Source organism: Brassica rapa, chromosome A03 (genome assembly GCF_000309985.2).
Source record: "Brassica rapa cultivar Chiifu-401-42 chromosome A03, CAAS_Brap_v3.01, whole genome shotgun sequence".
In the NCBI taxonomy this organism is placed as follows: domain Eukaryota; kingdom Viridiplantae; phylum Streptophyta; class Magnoliopsida; order Brassicales; family Brassicaceae; genus Brassica; species Brassica rapa.
Window position 1 is genome coordinate 5220477 of NC_024797.2, and position 24318 is coordinate 5244794.

At 36.9% G+C, this 24318-nt stretch overlaps 4 protein-coding genes, 1 long non-coding RNA gene and 1 pseudogene across 5 annotated transcripts; 3 read left to right on the forward strand and 3 right to left on the reverse strand.

Moving 5' to 3' along the window:
• Window positions 1-307: 307 nt before the first annotated feature.
• LOC103856732 lies at window positions 308-5999 on the reverse strand (annotated as a pseudogene).
• Window positions 6000-6010: 11 nt separating this feature from the next.
• Window positions 6011-8728, forward strand: LOC117132985. Its single transcript, XR_004456782.1, has 2 exons — window positions 6011-7086; window positions 7175-8728. It is a non-coding gene; the product is annotated as an uncharacterized LOC117132985 (long non-coding RNA).
• Window positions 7892-13324, reverse strand: LOC103856913 (very-long-chain aldehyde decarbonylase CER3). Its single transcript, XM_018657299.2, has 11 exons — window positions 11782-13324; window positions 11428-11651; window positions 11084-11343; window positions 10611-10830; window positions 10175-10302; window positions 9499-9755; window positions 9301-9408; window positions 8998-9204; window positions 8790-8900; window positions 8375-8548; window positions 7892-8265 (listed from the first exon to the last, which is right to left on the reverse strand). Exons 1-11 carry the CDS (start codon window positions 11827-11829, stop codon window positions 8095-8097), a joined length of 1908 nt encoding a protein of 635 aa, XP_018512815.2. The 5' UTR covers window positions 11830-13324; the 3' UTR covers window positions 7892-8094.
• On the reverse strand, window positions 12819-16599 carry LOC103856731 (very-long-chain aldehyde decarbonylase CER3). The gene is made up of 11 exons (XM_009133859.3): window positions 16552-16599; window positions 16221-16444; window positions 15892-16139; window positions 15605-15824; window positions 15263-15390; window positions 14462-14718; window positions 14269-14376; window positions 13984-14190; window positions 13804-13914; window positions 13318-13491; window positions 12819-13223 (listed from the first exon to the last, which is right to left on the reverse strand). Exons 1-11 carry the CDS (start codon window positions 16597-16599, stop codon window positions 13053-13055), a joined length of 1896 nt encoding a protein of 631 aa, XP_009132107.2. The 3' UTR covers window positions 12819-13052.
• Window positions 16600-17449: 850 nt separating this feature from the next.
• On the forward strand, window positions 17450-22437 carry LOC103856914. Its single transcript, XM_018657249.2, has 3 exons — window positions 17450-17935; window positions 18008-18232; window positions 18527-22437. The coding sequence occupies exons 1-2, from the start codon at window positions 17623-17625 to the stop codon at window positions 18184-18186; spliced, it is 492 nt and encodes a 163-aa protein (XP_018512765.1). The 5' UTR covers window positions 17450-17622; the 3' UTR covers window positions 18187-18232; window positions 18527-22437.
• LOC103856733 lies at window positions 21836-22490 on the forward strand. Its single transcript, XM_009133860.3, has one exon. The coding sequence runs from the start codon at window positions 22027-22029 to the stop codon at window positions 22246-22248; it is 222 nt and encodes a 73-aa protein (XP_009132108.1). The 5' UTR covers window positions 21836-22026; the 3' UTR covers window positions 22249-22490.
• The last annotated feature ends 1828 nt before the right edge of the window (window positions 22491-24318 follow it).

Consider the following 24318-nt stretch of genomic DNA (forward strand, 5'->3'; position numbering starts at 1 on the left):
TTTGGGTCGTAAAACATGAACAGAAAGGTACCTTTTAGGTATTATGTTCCTTTGAACAAAAAAAAAAGTATTCCTCTAATATTATTTTTTTTTATTTTTTTTTTCAAAAGGTATTCCTCTGATATTCTCTTCTTATATATATTAAATATTGAGGAAAATTTTAAAAGTGGATATTCCCTCAATGATTTTTGAAATTTTTATTTGTTTCACGAAAGTATAAGCTTTATGTTTTCAAATATTACATTTTTTTGTGTATCCATTTTATCCTATTAAATTAAAACAATTAATATCTATGATCAATTAGTTCTTTTGAAATTATGATATTAAAAATCTTTATTTTTGGTATGACAAACTTATTTTGAAGTGTGTGAAAATTGTAAAACATCCATTTCAGTGGAACATAGGAAATACATTTTAATAAAAGGTGAATCAATAACATAAGGTGAAATTCAACTTGTTTTCCATGCTTGCATTTTTCACCTGTACAAAGAATGGCCAATCTTGGAAGAATCAAAGACAACATCAAACGGTCTCTCCCACTCAGTCTGTGAGTGAAGATAGAGAGCTAAGACCGTGTCTCATGGCTGCTTCCCACACCAGATCAATATGTTCAACGTCAACGGCTCCAACCTCATGATGCTCCCAACCCTCCAACATATGAACCAATCCTCCAGCATGGCACGCATGGACCACCCCTCTGTCCATCGTGTACTGCCACAACAAAATCACACGCACACAGAGATTTTTTCCGGTGTGCCAAAGAGTTAAAGAAACAAACAAGAATTCGATTGTTAACAAAACTGTTCTTTATACCTCGCAGGTTCCGAGTCCTTGAACGTCTTTTGGGAGCCTCACTGCTGCTAGTTCGTCGTAAGTATAGTTCCTTCTAAACTTGAGGATTGGTGGCACCACAAACTGGTGGAAATGCGTTCCTGCAGGAGCCCAGCTCTGCTCCCTCGGCGTTAACCATTTCCCAACGATCCAAGTCTGCATATATATATTACAAACCACCAAATATTAAATTATGGTTTCCAACTTTAAACTAATCGGTGATAAGTGGATTCGTTCATTCGTTTTATATATTAGCTAATTACTTTTCTAACTTACAATGTGGAATTTAATTCATTCATTAACACCCAAAATCAATATATTTACGCAAAAAGTGAAAACCAGTTAGAAATCATGATCAATACAGTACCTTGCAGTGTTGGGCAGAGTTATATTTGGTCACTTGTACGAGGTAGTTCTGGAACTCAGCAGGAGCTTCTTTCTGAATATTTTGGAATCTCTCCGCTGATAATGTCAACATCTGTCAATTGTTCCAACATCTCTCAGACTTTGGAAATACTATAGAAAAACGTATCTTTGAGACAATAGGATTAGTAAGAAAACTTACGAGAACTCTCACTCCCCGACGACAGAGGTAAAGAGCGATGGCTCTTCCTAGCTTAGAAGTGGCTCCTGTCAAGAACACCTCTTTCACATCTTTTGGAACTCCATTGAGAATCACTGCTGCGGTTAAAGTGTTGCCGTGGACCACACGAACTCTAAGGTCAGGGTGCTTGTTAACAAACAACGTTCCACCACCATTTAAAGCTTCGTTCTAAGAAAAAAAAACAAAACAAAACTAACCCTTTTAGTGACTCACACTCACACAAAAGTTTCAGGCTTTTTGAGATTTGGGTTCTGACACAAACCTTGTTCAGAGCAGCCAAGCTTATAACTCTAACACCAAGCTTATCAGCTCTCAGAATTGCCGCCTCTATATGATTATTAATGCCTTGTTTAGCAAACGGTAAGAAGTACTGCCAGAAGAGAAAAAAATACTATAAAACAATCTTTTTTTTTTTTTGAACACAACTTAATTTCATTACTCTTCAAACTGCTTGATTACAACGATTAGAGAGAATTAACCATCCTCTTTGATTGAAAACATAAACTACAACAATGTAAACTAAACAAGATAATTCTTCAAATGAAGATGACAGCGGATTCGAGACGAAGCTTGAATGTGTCGGGGTAGCCTTCACGACAAAGTCGGACGGCATAGAAATAGTCACATATAGTGACGTTGAAGACCAGCTCTCATAGACGAGGAAGCTGAAATCTGAACTCAACAACGAGTTCGGGAATTCCTCTCCTTTCATAGAAAGGAGGTATGGTGATGACAGAGACCAACCCGGTGAACCCACCGGTAAACTATTCTTCGTAAAAGAGAAATATGGCATTACGTTCAAGATAAAGGCCCCAGTGAACCCACCGGAAATCCTTTGCATCTTTGCCACACTTAACAAATCATCAAACACGAGTTTAAGATTTGGTGGGCTAGCAAGATGAATAACAAATTCACAGATCTTACAGGACCAGGCCCAGAAGATTAACATTCTCGGCTTTGAACTGAACGCCTGCTTGATCGGGAGACTTGAAAGCTTAGGGTTCTTGCCGGAGTTGAAGGGGCAGTCGCCGGTTATGAAGCACGGCGTGTCAGATGATGGTAAGTTATTCTCCCCGGAGTCAACTAGACTCACAACACCATCTATCGAAGATGGAGCAGAACTGTCGTCAGCGCGTCGGACCTCGCCGTATCCATAGTAGAGTCTTTCAAAACGGGATCTTGTCGGGATGGAGGTGGTGGTTGTGAATCGAGGTGAGCTTGTCCATATCAACCAAAATGCTTCCAGATCTGAACGGCGGGTCAAGCGTGGAGCCCCACAGACAGCAGACGTTCGGTCACCGGAAACTAAAGGCGGAAGGAGGACTTGCGGTGGAAGGGAGGAAGAGATCCGTCGAAAATCTTCGGTTGAGAGTCTCTGAGTTACGTTGATGGAGACAGGGCTCGCAGATCTGCACGAGACAAGCGAGGAGCCAAGGTAGAGGCTGCAGCGAGGGGAGGAAACGCTTGGACGAGATGTAGACCGGGAACCCCCGGAGAAACAAACAATTCCGGTGGTATCCAAACCGCCAGAGAATGCCATACGAGTCATCTCAAAGGAGGGAGGAGCCGAGCACGGAAAAGACAACACAAAAACTCCAAAAGAACTTAAGTAGACAGAGACCAGAGTGAAGAGAAGCATGGGAGGAAGGAAACAGAGGCGACGCCGGCGAGAAGATGCGCCGCCGGCGCCGTGAAACGGTGACCAAAGGGGATTCTCGAAAATTGTGCCTGAGAGGTTTATTAGGGCGAACTCTTACTATAAAACAATCTGTTCTCTCTATTTTCAAGGGCAAAAATGAACCAAAAAAAAGAGAGAGGCATTACGTGGAAGCCAACTCTTGGAACGACCCAAGTCTGGCAAAGATTGTTCCTGAGGGTGTAGAAGGTGAAAAGAAATGTCTTTGACCAAACCCACATGGCCAACGTTACCATCAACGTCACTGGCCACAGCGGCAGCAAGAAGAGCCTTGTCGTGTATATATGGCATTGAAGCGAACGATCTAAACACGAATGGCGAGTGCATCGCTGACATAATATCTATCCCATGAGCCAAGAAAACAAACTCCGGCACTCTCTTCGGTTCCCCTGTACATGGAGATACATTTTGCGGTCAAGCAAGTGGATAATGATGATGTCCGTTAAATAAGTTGACTCTGGGGGGTTGGGGGGGGGGGGGGGTCGGGTTTGACATTGATCCAATGTTTTGAAAACCGGATTAGCAGTCAGACCGTTCTAGCTATAACTCGCTCGTCTATGATTACTGATTATGTTAAAACCGTATTTCAGTTAAACCGCTAAAACAAATCAAAAAACAAAACCGGTCAAACTTGTCCAAACTGATGATCAAGCTCAATTCAAAACAGTTGAATTTCTCAAATTTAAGTTATAAATTTTTTTTCCAAATATTTTATATTTTACAATTATTACTGTTGTTAGTTATCAGATTATGAAAAAGACAAAAAATAATTATTGTTGACAATAATATCTTATACTTAATATTTATATGGCTATTTTTTTCAAATTTGAAGAATTTATCTATCTAAATTATTTTCTATTGCATTTATATATTACTTTATGATTATAACATTAGTACCAATATTTTCTACACAATTATAGGTTAATTATATATATTTTTATTTAACTAAAATAAAGTAAAACCGTGATTGGATCGGTCCAATCCATTGATCCAATGACAATGCCAAATCAAGGTCTTCTCCGTTTTTTTTTGTTTTGATCAGAAATAGAAAGCCCTCACCCACTTTGGTTGCACAAGCACACACTCTACATCTACTAATATCTCCTCAAAAATTTGCTTAAAATTGTTTGGTATTCAGTCCTTAATATATTTTTTGCCATCATTCATGCCTTAATTAATAGCAGATACTAAAGTTTGGTAACAGCTTTCTGTGTTAAAGCTTTGGGGTATATATGCAAACTAGTTACGCTATATTACCTGCAGCCAAACGAATCTTCTTTTGGAGTTCCCACGAGTTTGGGTTTAGTGTGTTGCCCAAAACATCAAAGATAGGCATAAACAGACAAAAATTAGTCCCCATGTTTTCGTGATGCAGACCATGGTACCTGCATATTCCCAACAAGAAAAATCAACTTGAACATTTTAACGATCACGATTCACAAGTAAAATCGTTATAGATGCAACTAGAAATGTGAAACCACCAGTTACTTTCTATACACATCTTTGCCAATGTAACAAAGTCACGTTAGTATGTTCCCTTATTCAGTGAACAACGTTAGAGAGCCTTTATTGGAAACATATGGTGCGGAGCCACCCAAAGAAAACGTAACAAAAATGAAAAACATGTGAATATTTTGCAGAAAGGGTACGATAAACATTAACAACATACGTTATTATATAAAAGAAAAAAACTAAAACATACGTTGGAGTGTAGATGACATATCGTAGGATTGGAAGAGACTCAAATAGCTTGTGAGAGAAGATCTCTACGTTACATTGTCCTAAACATCTTAGGAAGTCAAACATAATAGCGTATCCATAGATCAAGCTTATTGATCCAACACCTAACAAGCAAGAACCAATCAAAGGAACTCCAGCTACTACACAGAGGAAAAGGCTTTCCAGTAATGTCGCATTATTTGCTGCATCCAACATATCATAGATGTTATTATTACATCAAACAAGAATAAGATTTATTAGTGAAAATTGTTAGGAGATCGTTAAGTCAAAACCAAATTAGTTTAGAACTCTGATGACATGTGAAGAAATCCTTTATACAAAGCTACGTTTCTTGTATCAGAACTCTTAACCTATATTTTGTTTTGATCAACAATCTCTTAATCCCTGGGATCTCGTAACAAATTTTTTTACCAGTCATGGGATTTGGAACAGGAGATGAGTGGTGAAAAGAGTGGTAATGCGTGAAGAGGTAGTTGTTACGGTGAACAGATCTATGAAGAAAGTAGTATAAAGGCTCTGAGAAGGTCACGTGTATCACAAGCAATACGATGAGTCCTTTCGTGTTCCACAGTGGAATAGTACTGTTCATAATCATCGATGGTGTAGACATGTAACATATCATGCTAGCTATTATTGCTTGCAGAAGTATGTAATTGTCCCTGAAATAAAACTTATAGAGATCAAAACAACAGAGAAACAGAACGCAAAGTGGTTATAAAAATGGTTTGACTTTACCAGTGCCATTCGTGATCAATCTGTTTGAAGTCAACACCATTAAGGTTAATCCTTAACGTACGAGTCAAGAAAAGCATGTTGTTGTAAGAGCTCCAAAAGACGTGTACGATTCCTTTGACCACAGATGATGAGGATATTGAGACACCAAAAAGCCCTCGAGTAATCTTCTTGGTATGCTAATGAATACACTACTTGTGCAGCTAACGCAGCGTATAGAAGATACTTCACAGATAGAGAAACACACAAACAAGCCAATGAGATTCAGAAGAGAAACCAAACGTTTGAAAAAACTTAGAGAAAAGTTTTGTTTTCTTTAAGAAAAAACCAAACCTTTAGATTGCCGTAGTTTCCCCAAGGCCAAGCTGACAAAGTAGCCATTCTTCTTCTCTCAAATCCTTACGGTTACTTCCTCTCTCTCTCTCTCTTCGTTGTTTATTGTTTTGCTGTTAATTGTAAGTTGAAAGTATATCCAAAAGTGGTCCTGTCTCACATGCAGTTCCATTGTATCCAATCCACGTTGTAGAGGTTCACTTCTAAGTGAGGACCATTTCCGACGTTTGTTGTGTAGTTCCGTCCATACTCCACAAACTTTTTTTCTATTTTTGTCTTAACTAAAATTGAGGTGGTGACAAAAGTGGTAAAAGCCTTTGGAGATTGTGGATCAGATGAAGATAGGGGTGAAGCAAGCTACGATCGTGAAACCAGCTGGAGAAGGCCCATCAAGATAGCTTGATATCTGGGTCTTCATAAATCGCCCATGCTTTGTTGGACAAAATAAAAAGAACACAATGCATCTGGAAATTTAAGACAACATTCACTTATATAGACTTCTTACGTAACCCTAAGACTTGTGACTTTTCCCACACGTCACGACTTTACAAAAGCCCCGGTTTACAGTTAATTTATAATTTAGTTATGTAATCATTCCAAACTCAATTATAAACTAACATATACGATGAGTCTAGGGGTGGGAGGCAACGGAGAAACCATGCGGGCGCGCAGCAGGAGCTTCTTAAGAAGATCACTCATGAGCTGGACGCTGAACGCGAAGCCTCTTCGTCGGCTGCTTCCGAAGCCTTGTCGATGATTCTACGCCTTCAGGAAGAGAAAGCAGCGTTGGAGATGGAGGCTAGTCAGTACAATAGGATGGCTGAGGAGAAGATGTGCCACGCTGAGACTTCTCTGACGCTCTTCGAAGATCTGATTTACCGAAAGGAAATGGAGATGGCGTCTCGAGTTTCAGGTTCAAGCTTACAGATGAAAATTACTCAGCCTCGGCTGCTCTGATGTTCATGCCGAGGAGAAGAAAGGTGTTGAGAGTGGTTCTTTATCTCCTCGTCAAGACTTGAGCGTGTGTTGGGAAGAGATCAGGAGAATAGACGATCATGTTCGAGAGGTTTCAGAGTCGAGAGATGTTGCCAAGGGATCTAAATGGTCTTTGCTTAGGCATGAGTCTATTTCACATGCATTGGTTTCACAGGTGAGTAATACTATCCTCGAGTCAGCCAAGAGTGATGTCAGTTCAATTATGGAGATGATCAAGAATCCTGAAAGGTTCTCTGCTTCAGACGAGGTTCCAAGGACCAAGGAGAGCCTTACAATCATCTCGGAAGAAAGAAATGTAAGTCACCGCTTTTGAAACTTTAGGGGCTATAGACAATTTAGTAAAAGCTTAGATGATTTTTTTTAAACAAAGTTGATGGGTTTATTATATATACATAAAATCTTATTGAAAAAAATTTGGAGGTTAGAGCATCTGTATTAGTGGGATGAGGAGAGAGAGAGAAAAAGTCCCTTGTTCTATTTTTTTTTTTTTTTTTTTTGGTCATAGGAGAGGACAGCCCTTAATTAAGGGCTTTTCGCTTCTCTTTCTTCTTCGGTTCCCACCCCCTTTCCCTAAGGGATGTCTTAAGGGCCTTCCAATACAGATGCTCTAAGTCAATGCTTCAACGGCCTATGTTCATGACCGGTCCTTGTCATTATCATATTTACTAGAACAAATGGGTTAAGTGTTAATAATAAGTAGAAATAATCACAGGTCGGAGGAGTAAGCCGACAAAAGTTTGTAACAGTCAGATACATATATATAATAAATATTGAGGAAAATTTTAAAAGTGGAGTATTCCCTAGGTGATTTTTGAAATTTTAATTTTTTCACAAAAGTAGAAGCTTTTTATGTTTTCAAATATTCCAATTTTTGTGTATCCATTTTATCCTATTAAATTAAAACAGTTAATATCTATGATTAATTAGTTCTTTTGAAATTATGATATTAAAAAGCTTTCTTTTTGGTATGACAAACTTTTTTTGAAGTGTGTGAAAATTGTAAAACATCTATTTCAGTGGAACATAAAATACATTTTTTTTAAAGGTGAATCAATAACATAAGGTGAAATTCAACTTGTTTTCCATGCTTGCATTTTTCACCTGTACAAAGAATGGCCAATCTTGGAAGAATCAAAGACAATACCAAAAGGGTATCTCCCACTCAATCTGTGAGTGAAGATACAGAGCTAAGACCGTGTCTCATGGCTGCTTCCCACACCAGATCAATACGGTCAACGTCAATGGCTCCAACCTCATGATGCTCCCAACCCTCCAGCATATGAACCAATCCTCCAGCATGGCACGCATGGACCACCCCTCTGTCCATCGTGTACTGCCACAACACACACACACACACGCATGCAGAGTTTTAGTCCGGTGTACCAAAAAGTTAAAGAAACAAACAAGAACTCAATTTCTGTTAACCAAACTGTTCTTTATACCTCACAAGTTCCGAGTCCTTGAACGTCCTTTGGGAGCCTCATTGCTGCTAGTTCGTCGTAAGTACAATTCCTTCTAAACTTGAGGATTGGTGGCACCACAAACTGGTGGAAATGCGTTCCTGCAGGAGCCCAACTCTGCTCCCTCGGCGTTAACCATTTCCCAACGATCCAAGTCTGTATATATATAATACAGACTCCCAAATGTTAAATTATGGACTTTCAACTTTAAACTAATCGGCAATAAGTGGATTGGTCCATACTTTTTAGATATTGTTTAATTATTTTTCCAACTATCAAATGTGAATTTTTTTTTTTTTTTTTGTAACATCAAATGTGAAATTTCATTCATTCATTAACACTCAAAATCAATATATTTACGCAAGAAGTGAAAACAGGTTAAGAATCAATACAGTACCTTGCAGTGTTGGGCAGAGTTGTATTTGGTCACTTGTACGAGGTACTTCTGGAACTCAGAAGGAGCTTCTTTCTGAATCTTTTCGAATCTCTCCACCGATAATGTCAACATCTGTAAGTTGTTCCATAATCTGTCAGACTTTGGGACTCTATATAGCAAACCGTATCTTTGAGACAATAGTTCGTTTAGGATTAATAAGAAAACTTACAAGAACTCTCACTCCCCGACGACAGAGGTAAAGAGCGATGGCTCGTCCTAGCTTAGAAGTGGCTCCTATCAAGAACACCTCTTTCACATCTTTTGGAACTCCATTGAGAATCACTGCTGCGGTTAAAGTGTTGCCGTGGACCACACGAACTCTAAGGTCAGGGTGCTTGTTAACAAACAACGTTCCACCACCATTTAAAGCTTCGTTCTAAGAAAAAAAAAAAAATCTAACCCTTTTAGTGACTTGACACTCACACTCACACAAAAGTTTCAGGCTTTCTGAGATTTGGGTTCTGACACAAACCTTGTTCAGAGCAGCCAAGCTTATAACTTTAACACCAAGCTTATCAGCTCTCAAAATTGCCGCCTCTATATGATTATTAATGCCTTGTTTAGCAAACGGTAAGAAGTACTGCCAGAAGAGAAAAAAAATACTATAAAACAATCTGTTCTCTCTATTTTCAAGGGCAAAAATGAACCAAAAAAAGGAGAGAGGCATTACGTGGAAGCCAAGTCTTGGAACGGCCCAAGTCTGGCAAAGATGGTTCCTGAGGGCATAGAAGGTGAAAAGAAATGTTTTTGACCGAACCCACATGCCTAACATTACCATGAACGTGACTGGCCACATCGGCAGCAAGAAGAACCTCATGGTGTATGGAATTGAACCAAACGATCTAAACACAAACGGTGCGTGCATCACTGACATCACATCTACCCCATGAGCCAAGAACACAAACTCCGGCACTCTCTTCTTTTCCCCTGTACACGTGAATCAATCTAGTTTTAAGAAAACTGTAATTTTGGCTGCACAAGTACACACTTTAAGGGTCCAGATAGTAACAAGTGGGACAACTGCGGTCCGGTTCTAATAATAATAAAAATATAGATACATAGGTATATATAGAGATTTGAATGGTAACATGCGGGATAACTGTTGTGCGGTTCTAATAAAACAAAAACATATAAATCCGTAGGTATATGTAAAGATTTTTGTTACTGCGGTGCGGTCCACCATTCAGACCCTAAATCTACTATTGTCACGTCATAAATTGGCTTAAAACAGTTTGGTCTTCCCGGCTAACTTATAGCAGAAACAAAAGTTTATTTAACTAGTCTTGTAGTTGTAATAGCTTTGGGATATATATGTGCAACCTCGTGGAGTAGTTACACTATATTACCTGCAGCTAAACGAATCTTCTTCTGGAGTTCCCACGAGTTTGGGTTTAGTGTGTTGCCTAAAACATCAAAGATAGGCATGAAGAGACAAAAGTTGGTCTCCATGTCTTGATGATGCAGACTATGGTACCTGCATGATCCGAAGAATAACATTTTAATCATCACAAAATAGTTAAGCAACTAGAAACGTGAAACACACCAGTTACTTTCTACACACATCACTGCCAGCAAATACAGTCTTGGCAAATTTGCTTCTTAAAGTAAAATATAAGAAAGTCACGTTCACGTTCACGTTCAAAAAAAAAAATAACGTTAGAAAGCTTTTATTGGAAACATATGGGGTGGCGCCACATCTAACCAAATCTAAAAATTGTAACACAAAAAGAAATGCCATGTGAATATTTTGCAGAAAGTGTAAGATAAACGTTAACAACATACGTTGGAGTGTAGATGAGATATCGTAGGATTGGAAGAGTCTCGAACAGCTTGTGAGAGAATATCTCAACGTTACAATGTCCTAAACATCTTAGGAAGTCAAACATAATAGCGTATCCGTAGATCAAGCTTACTGATCCAACACCTAACAAGCAAGAACCAATCAAAGGAACTCCAGCTACTACACAGAGGAGAAGGCTTTCCAATAACGTCGCATTATTAGCTGCACCCAACGTATCAAAGATTGTTGTTACTCACATCGAACAAGAATAAGAATTCTTTGTGAAAATTATTAGAAGATTTTGGGATTACAAGATAGTTAACTCAAAACCAAATGTAGGTTAGAGTTCTGATACCATGTCAAGAAACCTAAATTTGTATAAATGTTTTTTTGACATAGTATCAGAGTTTTAACCTATATTTGGTTTTGAGCTAACAACCTCGTAATCTCCAAAATCTCCTAGAATTTTTTTTACCAGTCATGGGATTTGGAACAGGAGATGAGTGGTGGAAAGAGTGGTAGTTGGTGAAGAGGTAGTTGTTACGATGAACATATCTATGAAGAAAGTAGTATAAAGGCTCTGAGAAGGTAACGTGTAGCACAAGCAAGACGATGAGTCCTTTCGTGTTCCACAGAGGGATGGCCAGAGGGATAGTACTGTTAATCATCATCAACGGAGGAGACATGTAACAGATCATGGTAGCTAGTATTGCTTGCAGAAGTATGTAATTGTCCCTGAAATAAAACTTACAGATCAAAACTATAACAAGAACAGAGAAAAAGAACTCAAAAGTGGTAATAAAAAGGTTTTGATTTTACCAGTCCCATTCGTGATCAATCTGTTTGAAGTCAACACCTTTAGGGTTAATCCTTAGTGTACGACTCACCCAAAGCATGTTGTTGTATACGCTCCAAAAGACATGTACGAGGCCTTTAAGTCCACAGATGATGAGGATATTGAGACACCAAAAAGCCCTCGAGTAATCTTCTTGGTATGCTAACGAATACGCTACTTGTGCAGCTAATGGAGCGTACAGAAGATACTTCACAGATAGAGAAGACATACAAAAGCCATATAAGATTCGGAAGAGAAACTAACACATTAAGACTCAGATTAAAGTTTGGTTCTTGTTCTTAAAGTTTTGGTTCTTGTTAAGAGAAAAAAAAACAAACCTTTAGATTGCCATAGTTTCCCCAAGGCCAAGCTGATAGAGTAACCATTCTTCTTCTCTCTCAAATCCTTATGGTTACCTCTCTCTCTCTCTCTCTCTTTCTCTCTCTCTCAAATCTTGATTTATAACCTTAAAGATCTCCAGTTTTCAAGCAATCCTGAGAAAAATATGTTGCTTTGTCTGGAGAGAGAGAAAACCGGTGGTGGTGGAGTTCTCTTTGAAAGTTCAGATTCGTGGATAGTCTATATGTTCTTATTCAAGTATGTTCATGTACAAGTATGTAAGTACATAGAATAAAGTACACGTTAATGGAGTCCGTTTACTACATCCCGATACCACGTCCAAAATTCATTTACTAAAGAAGATGTTATCAGCAATTATACTCTTATTTAGATTTATAAAATTATTAGAGAAACTACAACTTTTTTTTTCCGCCCAACATAATTCTATTCAACTAAACCACCAATAGATCTTGTTATCTGTTTGGTGGGACGACACCACACAAATCCATATCCATGTGTATATTATGCACATATCTTTTGGTCACTGCCACGGCCTATTTATAACCAAAGGCATGCCAGCCTAAACCCTAACGGCCTTAAGTTGTCTCACGTGTTAATTTCATAAAATATAGGAGATTCTACCAATAGAAATATATTCCATGTTTCTTCTCCAAGCTATACCAATTGCCACATCATATTTCTTGTATGCGTCAACAACATGTCAACTTTCGTCTCTGTGTTGCAACGATCATTCAGTTATTTGTAACAGTAACATCTCCTTTGTTTTATACTCACGCCAATTGCACCACGTCCTTTCAGTCTTTAGAGTCGTCAATGAAAGGGATAGAGATTTTTGGCTGAGATTTTAGTTCGTTGAACTTGAAAGAGTTAAAACCCCATAAAATTATAATTGCCAACTAGGATCCAAAATGTGTTATTTAACTTTGCAACGATATTCAAATAATTTTAAAACAATATATTGAGCAAAATTGTTTTTTCTGTGAAACTAAAAAAAAAAGTTAAAATCATTTTGGCCTGAAACTAAAATTCTTACAGCAAATAAATGCTAACTGTATGCAGTGATAATTAATTTTACTCTGTTTAGTACAACATTCATATGCTAATGCAAATTAGGTATCTTTAATCAAAGGTGAAACAATAACTTAAGGTGAAATTCTAATACTTTTTTCCCTGCTTGCATCCTTCATCTGTACAAAGAATGGCCAATCTTAGAAGAATCTGAGACAACAATCATGAGGGTCTCTCACACTCACTCACTGAGTGAAGAAACAGAGCTAAGGCCGTTTCTCATGGCTGCTTCCCACACAATATCAATACGGTCAACATCAATCGCTCCAACTTCATGATGTTCCCAACCTTCCAACATATGAACCAATCCTCCAGCATGGCACGCATGGACCACCCCTCTCTCCATCGTGTACTGCAACAGCACACAGACATAGTTTTAGTCCGGTGTGCCAATGGGTTGAAGACACAAACAAGAACGTGATCGTTAACCAAACCGTTCTTTATACCTCGCAGGTTCCGACACCTTGAACATCTTTAGGGAGCCTCATTGCTGCTAGATCACCATACGTACATTTCCTTCTAAAGTTTAGGATTGGTGGCACCACAAACTGGTGGAAATGCGTTCCTTCAGGAGCCCAGCTCTGCTCCCTCGGCGTCAACCATTTCCCAACGATCCAAGACTATATATAACTCCGAGTCCCCAATGTCAAAACATTTACATTTAAGAAAAGTAGATTGTGAAACAAATGCGAATCAAACACGAAGAAAGTAAGAACACTTAGAGAGAAAATACTTAGGACAAATACACATTCAAAAGTTTATAAATTGATTATGTAAATGAATACTTTTGCAAAACGTTAGACACATTTGATATTTATTTTTAAATAAGAAAACTTTTTTCTCTACTAAAATCCATGCCCACAAATGTCTTTTACTGGTGTACCGAGATTTAAGTCATTCAAGAATCAACAAAAATAAACCAGTTACAGTACCTTGCAGTGTTGAGCAGCGTTATACTTGGTCACTTGTACGAGGTAGTTCTGGAACTCAGCAGGAGCTTCTTTCTGAATCTTTTGGAACCTCTCCGTCGATAACGTCAACATCTGTCAATCGTCTAACATCTGTTAGACTTTGGGACAATAGTTCGGTTAAGGATTAGTAAGAAAACTTACGAGAACTCTCACTCCCCGACGACAGAGGTAAAGAGCGATGGCTCGTCCTAACTTAAAAGTGGCTCCTGTCAAGAACACCTCTTTCACATCTTTCGGAATTTCATTGAGAATCACTGCTGCGGTTAAAGTGTTGCCGTGGACCACACGAACCCTAAGGTCAGGGTGCTTGTTAACAAACAACGTTCCACCACCATTTAAAGCTTCGTTCTGCACAAAACTAAACCCTTTTAGTAACTTCACTCACTCAAAAGTTTTAGACTTATTGAGATTTTTTTCTGACACAACCTTGTTGAGTGCAGCCAAGCTTATAACTTTAACACCAAGCTTATCAGCTCTCAGAATCGCATCTTCGATAAGATTATTAATGCCTTGTTTAGCAAACGGTAAGAAGTACTGCAAGAAGAAAAAAGACTATGAAACACTCTGTTCTCTCTGTCTTTCAAGGGCAAGAATGAAAGAAAACAGAGAGAAGCTTTACGTGGAAGCCAAGTCTTGGAACGAGCCAAGTCTGGCAAAGATGGTTCCTGAGGGTATAGAAGCTGCAAAGAAATGCCTTTGACCAAAGCCACGCGACCAACATTACCATGAACGTCCCTGGCCACATCAGCAGCAAGAAGAACCTGGTCGTGTATGGCATTGAAGCAAACGATCTAAACAGGAACGGCGCGTGCATCGCTGACATAACGTCTACCCCATGAGCCAAGAACACAAACTCTGGCTCTCTCTTCGGTTCCCCTGTGTACACGGAGATCAATTTAGTTTAAAAAAACTGAAATTTTAAAAAAAAAAAAAAAAAAAAAAAATTGAGGTCGAAGAAGGGGTAATATTGTATTTCAATAAGTCGGCTCTAAAGGTTTGACTCTAGATTCTGCACTGATCCTATAGTCTCTGGTGTATTAATTTATATTAAGAAGTACTAAGAAGAGGAAAGAGAAAAAACAAAAACAAAAAAGATTGTGAGAAACTGCATAGATAGTTTGCACTTTTTCATTGGTTCTTTTTAGTAATGTTAAATCATTAACTAAATTAAGTGAAAATATCAATATTAAAAACTGGTAAGAAACTATAACAGTTTTTACACCACTAAAACCTACTTTGGTTGCACAAGTACAGACTCTAAATCTATTAATGTCTAGTCATAAATTGGCTTAAAACTGTTTGGTCTTCCTGCCTAACTTACAGCGAAAACTAAAGTTTATTCAACTAGTCTTGTAATAGCTGTGTGTGTTAAGGGTATGGGTTATATATGCAACCTCGTGGAGTAGTTACACTATATTACCTGCAGCTATACGAATTTTTCTCTGGAGTTCCCACGAGTTTGGGTTTAGTGTGCTGCCTAAAACATCAAAGATAGGCATGAACAGACAAAAGTTGGTCTCCATGTTTTGATGATGCAGACTGTGGTACCTGCATGATCCCATCGATAACATTATAATTTTCACAAGTAAAATCACTATAGATGCAACCACAAACGTGAAACCACCAGTTACTTCCTATACACATCTTAAAATAAAAATATTACCAAGTCACGACTTCATGTGTGTTCCTAACTCAATGAATAAATGCCATGTGAATATTTTGAAGAAAGGGTAAGATAAACGTTAAGTCGTTAACAACATACGTTGGAGTGTAGATGAGATATCGTAGGATTGGAAGAGTCTCGAACACCTTGTGAGAGAAGATCGCAACGTTACAATGTCCTAAACATCTTAGGAAGTCAAACGTGATAGCGTATCCGTAGATCAAGCTTATTGATCCAACACCTAACAAGAAAGATCCAATCAAAGGAACTCCAGCTACCACACAGAGGATAAGGCTTTCCAACAACGTCGCATTATTAGCTGCACCAACATATCAAAGATTGTTATTACATTGAACAAAAAGAAAGTCTATTAGTGAAAATTTTACCAGTCATGGGATTTGGAACAGGAGATGAGTGGTGGAAAGAGTGGTAACGCGTGAAGAGGTAGTTGTTACGATGAACATATCTATGAAGAAAATAGTATAAAGGCTCTGAGAAGGTAACGTGTAGCACAAGCGATACAATGAGTCCTTTCATGTTCCACAGAGGAATAGTACTGATAATCAGCATCGATGGTGTAGACATGTAACAGATCATGCTAGCTAGTATTGCTTGAAGAAGTATGTAATTGTCCCTGAAATAAAACTCACAGATCAAAACTATACCAAGAACAGAGAAATAAATCGAAAAGTAGTTAAAAAGGTTTTGATTTTACCAGTCCCATTCGTGATCAATCTGTTTGAAGTCAACACCTTTAGGGTTAATCCTAAGTGTGCGAGTCAAGAAAAGCATGTTGTTGTACGTGCTCCAAAGGACATGAACGAGTCCTTTGAGTCCACAGATAATGAGGACATTGAGACACCAAAAAGCCCTCGAGTAATCTTCTTCGTATGCTAACGAATACACTACTTGTGCAGCTAACGGAGCGTATAGAAGATACTTCACAGATATATAAACACACACACAAGCCAATGAGATTCAGAAGAGAAACCAAACGTTTGAAAAAACTTGGAGCAAAGTTTTGTTTCTTTAAGAAAAAACCAAACCTTTAGATTTCCATAGTTTCCCCAAGGCCAAGCTGATAAAGTAGCCATTCTTCTTCTTCTTCTTCTCTCAAATCCTTATTGTTACCTCCTCTCTCTCTTTCTCTCTTCTTGGTTTATAACCTTTAAAAATTCTCCAATTTTCAAGCAATCCTGAAAACAAGATGTTGCTCTATTTGTGGTGGAGTGAGAGAGAGAGAGAGAGAGAGAGAGAATTAACCGGTGGGTTCTTTTTAAGTGTCAAGAGAGAGGATGGAGGTTTCTGGCTGAAATTTTAGTTCGTTGAAAGAGTTAAAACACCCCAAAATATTAGAACCTTCGTTCTGATAACATGAATTTTTTTTTTATCTATTTCACATGAAAATGTTTTTTGTTTTGTTCCAATTAGATTTTAAAATAAATTAAGGTGTATATTAGGTTCGATTGCACCTAATTCGGGCTGATAGTCATTACTCCATCTATTTCGGTTTAAGTGTCGTTTTAGGTTTATCTACATAGATTAAAAATAATAATACCTATACACATAATTATATTTCAATTAATAAAAAAATAAAAAAGAATATCATATAAGGTTAATCAGTTTCTGAAATTATAAAATGATTTTAGTTTTATGACTCTACAATACAAGACAGAGGAAGTATAAAAGTTTCATCATCATATTTATTCCAGTAGAAGCAAAACTACACGTTTTCAGTTCAGTTTGGTTTTTACATTACAAGATTCTCATGCAAATTTCTGTGATCAGCTTAGTTTTGTAAATAAATTTATTTTATATCATGGGCTTTAGCATTTGAAATTATTATGGGCTTAAAATATGGACTAGGCCCAGAAAGGTCAAAGCATTACAGAAGCTCTCTGTTTATCCAAAAGTTTCCGTATAGCTTTTTTTTTTTTTTTAGTTTCCGTATAGCTTACGTCGAACAAAACATGTGTCAGTTTCTTTTAGCCTCTATCTGTCAAAGGACCGTGATACCATGGTGACGCGTGTGATTCTCATCTTATTCCTCTCTCCGTCGACGTCGGTGCTATCTTTACGTCCAACGTTTTGCCAAAGCAACAAGAGGTTGACTTAACATGGAAGGAGGAAAGAGAACTCCGTTGAGCACGCGAAAGAAACCAAAGAGGACAAACATAAGACTTGTCAGGAATGTCGTCGCCTACCTCAAATCAGATGCATACTTGTTCGCTCCTCTGTTTTCCAAAATTTCACCGCTCCCGCCGCAGATACAGATGCCTCCGCCGTCTCATTCCGAATCATTGAAGACGGAGGTGGCGGTAAAGAAGAACAAGAAAAGACTGTCGGAGAAAGTGAAGGAATATCTAAACTCTGACTGTCATATGTACAGACCGATGATCTCGCTTCCGAAGCCTGGTTCTTCTCTTAAAGGTGAGAGCTTTTTTTAACCCTAAGCATCGAACTAGTTTGAATGCATTGGCGCTAAGATAGTTTCTGAATTAGGGACTTTACAAATTACGAACTTGGTTACGATGGAAGTATCAGCGAGTAGTGCAACCGTGAGGGAAGATAACAACAACTATAGGAATCTCAGGTCTGACATTGCAGAACACGCAATGCACAACGGAAGGATCAGCATTCCAAAGCCAGCACTGGTCATCTTAGAAGGAAAACGAACTTGACTAAGCCCTGAAACAGATCTCTCACTAGCCTTTTCCTCTTTACAAGGTTTGTTGATTGATTGGCCTCAGTCATGCATGTTGTAATAAGAGAAGTTGTCAATGGGGTTTTAAACATAGGACTACTCAATAACACTCATAGTTTAATTATCCACCAATGAGACATGTTTAGTAGAAAAACTTCATGGAATATACTGAAAATCATACGTTCTGAATGCATCAAGCCTTGTATAAGAGTTGTTAAACTTTAAATTCGATGAGGCTGCTTGTAAAATTCGTGGGCTTGTGTTTTGTTGTTACTGAAACAGGCTAAATGGTTTTGTTTCTCTTTGTTATATGACAGAGGAAAAAATGGTGAAGCCTGATCCAAGGAGAGTTCCAATTGAGTAAAGTTAATGTAGACATAATCGTCGAGCTTATCATTGTAAAAATCCATTTTAATTAATTGTATAACAATAATTACAAGCGTTTTGAGAGAGAAGAAAGAATTGGTTTTATTGTGTGACTGGAAAGCGTGTCTTGTTGATAAGCTTGTAGGATATGATGTATGAATTAGGATGACAAAGATGTGTCTGTTGTCTGAACATATTGCCATGTTACCTGTCTAGTCTTTGATAAGTAGTTGTATGTCGAGAAAACTGTTACAATTCTGAAATAGCTTGTAATATCCTTTTTGCTAACTCACCACTGGAAGTTTAATTAAAAACAAATCACTTCAGTTGTGTAATTAAAATTGGAAGTTTGATCAACTATATATGATCTACCAAGCAAATACTAAGTGGAACTTGTTTATATCTTACAGATATTTTGGTGTAGAAAGGATGATTACAAACTAATGTTTAAAAAAAAATTAAGGAGTTCTAAAATAGTAGGATCCGTAGTTTATTTGCGAATCCATAGTTTATTTGCGAAAATGGTGAAAACTGAAAAGGACTGAAGCTGGAGAGGAGAAGGGGAAGGAGTTACAAACTTCTAAGTAATAATCGTGTGCACGTGAGGTTCATTCAGTTTCTGTGTCCCACATCGCAGACCCGTCCCCATATGACATCTCAACACGCGCATGCAAGAAAGCTTTAGACTATATGTATACACGTTGGCATGGTGTATGTAATTATGTATACATTGTTCATTATTGCAATCATCTGTCAAAGTACATCATCTGTCAATGTTACAAAGTCCCTAGTCTAGTTTTGAAAATAATGCAAAACTAGCAGACAGAGTAATCAGAATTTGAAAAGATAGGACGATTACTATGAGATGTATGGAAATACTATTAATCTGTAAATGGGATATGTCTATGATATGACACAGTCGTATTGGAGCATGCACATGAGTCCCCGAGAAAAACGGAAACTATGGCTAGAGAGATAGATACACGTGTATGTGGACACTCACAAAATCGTAATCTCATAGATAATTAATTAATTTTGTAAATATTATTATGAATGTGAGTGAGCAAGAGAAGAGAGGAAACAACTCAGCGAAGAAAAAGACGTAATGTGTCTTTTTATATGTAAAATAGACATGCATGCATGGGCTTCATTGCAGATACGGCCATTTATGAATATTGTCATTATTAATAATGTTATTTTCTCTATACATCCATCGACTGATGTGGTGATCTAATTCAACCAAATTAGTTAATATGTCTGAAAATACAGCGGTTTTTGATAGTGGCATTTACTTAAGATCTAGCCTCCGAGATATGTTTAGGTTTTAGTCGACGCGAGAATAATGAGTAGACCCTGGTCGAGGAAATTTCTGAAAATTTACCACATAAAACATCCAGACTCAAAGCCCTAGTGACCAACTTGTCACGCTTTTTTCTTTTTTAGCATGGTCGGTGTGGTCATACGCTCTTAATTACCACTAGTATCTATTTTTCAAATGCTTTGTTGGTTCTTCTAATATCTGCCTTAGTTGTTTCTTAGGTATGAGATTTTAACTTTTATGGAGATTAATTGTTTCATGCAAGCTTTTCCCATCTATAAAGACAATCTTATCTTGTAAACAATTTATGTTTCTAAAAAAATAAAATTGAAAGCCCTTTAGTAAAAAAAAACAATTTATACATTTAACCCTAGATCGGAAACCTTTGTTCTAGAGATACGCGGTCCTATGTAATAAAGTATTACCAATAAACACTTACACTACAATGTCATAATATATACTCTTATATTTTAATATGAATTTGGACGTTTAAAACTGTTATTTCATGAGATTTAGCTCAGGGTCAGCACACAAATTGATTTTGAACAAAGGCCCCGCATCCTTGATTTTAAGATGATAAGATCGATATTAAACTTACGTGTAGCTCTTTTAGTTCTTATAAATCGTGATTTGAAGCCATTTTCGGATCGCTCCCAACATACGACGAATCATTAATTGATGAATATTAGTGCAGCCACTTGTTGCGGAACTGTTCACAACCTAATGTACCTCTATACATGGTGTCCTTTCAAATTCTTATATAATCATAGATATCACTAGGGTTCGTACATTGAAGAAAAGACGTCAAGTTTTTATTGGTTATGAAAAGAAATCCCATCTAGTCGGATTATTCGTCATCGTTATCCGCTAGTCGCTGTTGACTAGTGTTCTACAGTCTCTCTATACGTACGATACTATTTTGATGAGAAATCGACCCATACAACGTAGTTTGTTGTTGAAATAGTAATCATCAATAATATGAGGCTTTTTTTGTAAGTATTAGAATTATTTGTTGGTTGGCCTGTGGAGGCAAAGCGTAGAACGTGGACTCATAGTCTTCCGAATTTTGCTATCCACTCATGGATGGGTTTTGGTCAATACGGGTGTGTTCTCTGTCGTATGTGCATTACTAATTAATTACCCATTAATGTAACCGTGTATTATTGGATCAACAGAGCAACAACAATATCTATACAATAAGAATTCAAATGTTTGAATTTTTTTTTTTTCAAAAAAGAATTCAAATGTTTGCAAAACACATCATGTAGCTTCTTTATCAAAAAGCACCATGTAGCTTCCATCACCATTGTCCATATTAAAAACTTTCGATGCCGTAGTTTATAATTTAAAATATGATGAGACATTTATTTTGCTCTTGTGTGTTTAAGAGAATCTTCTCAAGCTTAGTAATTTTGAAGATCTTGTGTAATTGTTTTTATTTAGCGGAAAAGGAAAATATGGTTAGAAAAACATGATTTTAATTCACATGGCGAAAAAAATAAATATCAGCTTAAAAGCCTCTGTAAATCTTAATAGTGAACATCATTATCGGTGAAACACTTTTTTGGATTTCTAAATTTTTTTTTGGCTGATTTTAAAAAAATAAAAATAAAAAGTGAATCAATCGCGGACCGCTACGTGTCGGTGGACCCACGAACAGTTGACAAAACCCACCATGATCGTTTCTTCATTCACGCTTTTTGCAACCGGTTTTGTAATTTTTGTGGGATCCAAGCTTTTAAAAACTCTTTTGGAACCTGCAATAATGGTGCTCTTAAGTTTCTACATACCCTTTCGACAAGAAAGAGAAAAACATGAACTTCAATTTACAGGCTATTTGGATAATATTTATTGACAAAATAGTTTTAAACTTTAAGTTATATCATCCGCGCTACTATAAATCCATTACGATTGTCATTCACACGTGGGCTGATTGACATCAAGCGTGAGAGAGTCATTCATGTTTTTTTACGCAGAAAAGAGTTATTCGTGTCTTCGTCCAACTTATCTATAAAATCACATCGTCTCTTGTTTAATCCACATATCATCTCTCTAACTATCTCACCCACACTCTCTCTAGATTTTCTTACGATAGCGTAATACGTACGAAGAAAACCGTTCGTGTGCAAAAGGATGAGGTGTAGAGGGCTTCAAGTTCGGAGAAGAAAGAGAGTAATGGTTAATGTGAACTCAAGGAAGCTCATGACCCGTCTCCGGCAGATGGTTGCTCCGGAAACGATTTATTCAGGTGAAGTTGACGATAACACACTTTACCGTCTCACGGCTGATCACATTTTGCTACTCCAAGCAAGAGTCCAACTTCTTCGTCGTATTTCTTCTTTATGTGGTCTTTAGATCGAAGATCCATAACCATATATTCACGTGGCTGAAATAAACGAAGCAACGGTATAATCGTGGAACAAACGTCTATTTTATTATATATTTTCTTAATTTAGTGATCTTGGTTACTCGTAAATTATGATGTCTACTCTATAATTTGATGTAATTATGTGGATTTATATTTGTGTTGTATTTTATTGTGAATTGTGAGTAGTCCTTTTACATGCACGCAGCTTTGACCGCGTGTCTAGTACCCATACCATATGAACAATATCTCATAATCCCCCTAAAGAAAATTTCATAATATTGGATATCCAGATTTGGATAAAACGTCATACCAAATTTAAAGATGAGCATCTCTTGTTGGTAAATCTTTTGCTACAAAGCATCCACAACTAGAGTACCTGAACTGATCAAGCCCATGTGGATGTCAGTCACGACACACAGGTTTTGCGAGAGCACAATTTCATATGTATCTAATAAGAAGTAATTAATTATTTGGTGGATATAATTGAATTGACTAAATGGTAATCTCGGTTTTTTTTTTTGAACACCAAATGGTAATCTCTGTATGACCTATGACTATATGCGGTCCAATTAGCGAAGCTTCTTCCATGTTAATAGTCGCTCTCGACAGTCAACTAGTAGTGTATCATATTCAACGATACAAAGATTGAGACAAATTTAGTTTCAAGAAAAAGAAAAAGGTTCAGTCAAATTATATGGCATTTACCAAATTATATAACAATATCAGCTATCAAATAAATTAGACTGCGACACTCCACAATCTTAATTTAAGATATGAAACTTTTTATTTATTTATTATTGTTATTTTAGGATATGAGATTTTTGTTAGAAACACATATATATATATATATATATATATATATTATATATGACAGATTCCAGTGACTCGGTAGTGCACGAGTGTCGTATCTTAAACCTGGTTCGCAATCTTCCTTATAAAAGACTCTATTATAACATAAAAATGGAATAATTCACCAAAATGTTGTTTTTGTTGTATGTGCTCAAAGTCAAAGACCCATTTAATGATTTAACTTTCTCTCAACATGCCCATGCACTTCATAACGTCACCTCCAGTCTCCGGCGCTAGTATTTGAGATGATATCTCATGAATTAAAAGGCAGAAAAACAAAAACAAAAAACAAATAGAGGAAGATTCAAGGATTTTCACTAAAGATCTTTTCAAAACTCTATTAGACAGATTACTCATGAATTGTCAAAAAAATAAAATAAAATTAAATATATGATAATTTTTAATTTAATTATATAATTAAATTATAATAAAATAAAAGATGAGATCCATTTCCATTAAACATCATTTCTTGTTCCTTAACTTTCATTTGTGTTATAATTAATAGAATGTTATAAACAATTCACTATAAAAATGTATACCTCTAAACAGCTGCTAGGATTGGTCTAACAAAACAACAATAGGAAAATTACAGAGTACTTAAATAGTAAAAAATAGGAAGGGATAGCTAAGTACGAAAATTTCTCACTTCTGTAGACCCATAAACTAGTGAGATTTATCCCTCTTGTTTTTGTTTTTTTCGGGCGAGGAGGAAATATGTTTCTTCGATCTTTCTTGGTTAAAAAATTTAGAAAGGACTAATTTTGCAACATTGTATTTTCTACTCTATTCCACAACTCACAACCAGAATATATTAACGTCCGCATTTCAAAATTTTGATTTGATAAATAATCTCTTGCTTGATTATGGAAAGAGAGTGAGGGAGAGAGAAAGAGAGAATGGTAGGTGAATGCAACTTGTTGGATTTTTCACAAGTTGTATCAAATATAATTCCGAATCAAAAAGATTTATAGTTTCATTTTAATAAAATAACTAAGTCCAATTTATTTTTGTTAGTACATCATGAATATTCTCAGAATTCTATTATTTTACGCAGTTCTATTCATTTTGACAGAGTTTTTGGTACGTAACAAAGAGCAATACAACAATTTAACAAAAACATACACAAGCAATTTGAGACAATGCACCCTCGATAATTTCATTTTAGGTTTAGCACAATTTAGAAATAGTTATATAGAGAGGAGGAAGCG